Source organism: Trichechus manatus, unplaced genomic scaffold (assembly GCF_000243295.1).
Source record: "Trichechus manatus latirostris isolate Lorelei unplaced genomic scaffold, TriManLat1.0 scaffold00057, whole genome shotgun sequence".
In the NCBI taxonomy this organism is placed as follows: domain Eukaryota; kingdom Metazoa; phylum Chordata; class Mammalia; order Sirenia; family Trichechidae; genus Trichechus; species Trichechus manatus.
The window spans coordinates 3,375,952-3,376,795 of record NW_004443993.1 but is presented as its reverse complement, the minus strand read 5'-3'; the positions used below and the strand labels follow the sequence as shown (position 1 = coordinate 3,376,795).

The 844-nt window shown below is 44.0% G+C and overlaps 1 protein-coding gene across 1 annotated transcript; it reads left to right on the top strand.

Annotated features, from left to right (window-relative positions):
- Position 1: 1 nt before the first annotated feature.
- Positions 2-583, top strand: LOC101352201 (olfactory receptor 7D4-like; the record flags this gene model as incomplete). The annotated part of the gene is made up of 1 exon (XM_004378571.1): positions 2-583. A coding segment is annotated over one exon (582 nt), but the record flags the coding sequence as incomplete, so codon positions are not given.
- Between the last annotated feature and the right edge of the window lie 261 nt (positions 584-844).

Below are 844 nucleotides of genomic sequence, written 5' to 3'. Positions count from 1 at the left end.
TGACCGCTTTGTGGCCATCTGTCATCCCCTGCACTACACAATCATCATGAAACCCGAGCTCTGTGTCTTCTTGGTTCTTATGTCTTGGGTCATCATTTTCTGGGTCTCTCTGCTTCATATTCTACTGATGATCCGGCTGAACTTCTGTAGAGGCACTGAAATTCCACATTTCTTCTGTGAACTGGCTCAGATTATCAAATTGGCCTGCTCTAATACCTTCATCAATAACATCTTCTTGTATGTGATGACTGCCCTGCTGGGTGTGTTTCCCTTCACAGGGATCCTCTTCTCTTACTCTCAGATTGTCTCCTCCTTAATGAGGATGTCCTCTGCTGGGAGCAGGTATAAGGCATTTTCTACCTGTGTGTCTCATCTCTTAGTGGTCTCCTTGTTCTATGGGACAGGCCTTGGGGTCTACCTCAGTTCTGTTGTAACCCATTCTTTCCAGGCAAGCTCTATTGCCTCAGCGATGTACACTGTGGTCACACCCATGCTGAACCCTTTCATATACAGCCTAAGGAATAAGGATGTGAAGGGAGCCCTGGGAAGGCTTCTCTGTAGAGCAGGGTGTTTTCCATGTTGATGGTCACTGGTCTCATGGCTATATGGGCCTCGTGATCCCCAAAGCCAAATATCATGAATTTAAATATCCTGATTTTTTTTTTCTTCCTAAAAGACATGCATCATTTCTTCCGATCCCAAAGCACCTATGACTTTGCTTTCTACTTGTCATTGGATCATTTTTCCTCAACTCTTTCCTCAGTAAATCCTTTTGACTCTTCTTTCTTGTATGCTGTCCATAGAAGTTCTTTGTTTGGTCAGCTTTCTTAGAGTCTTTTCTGAA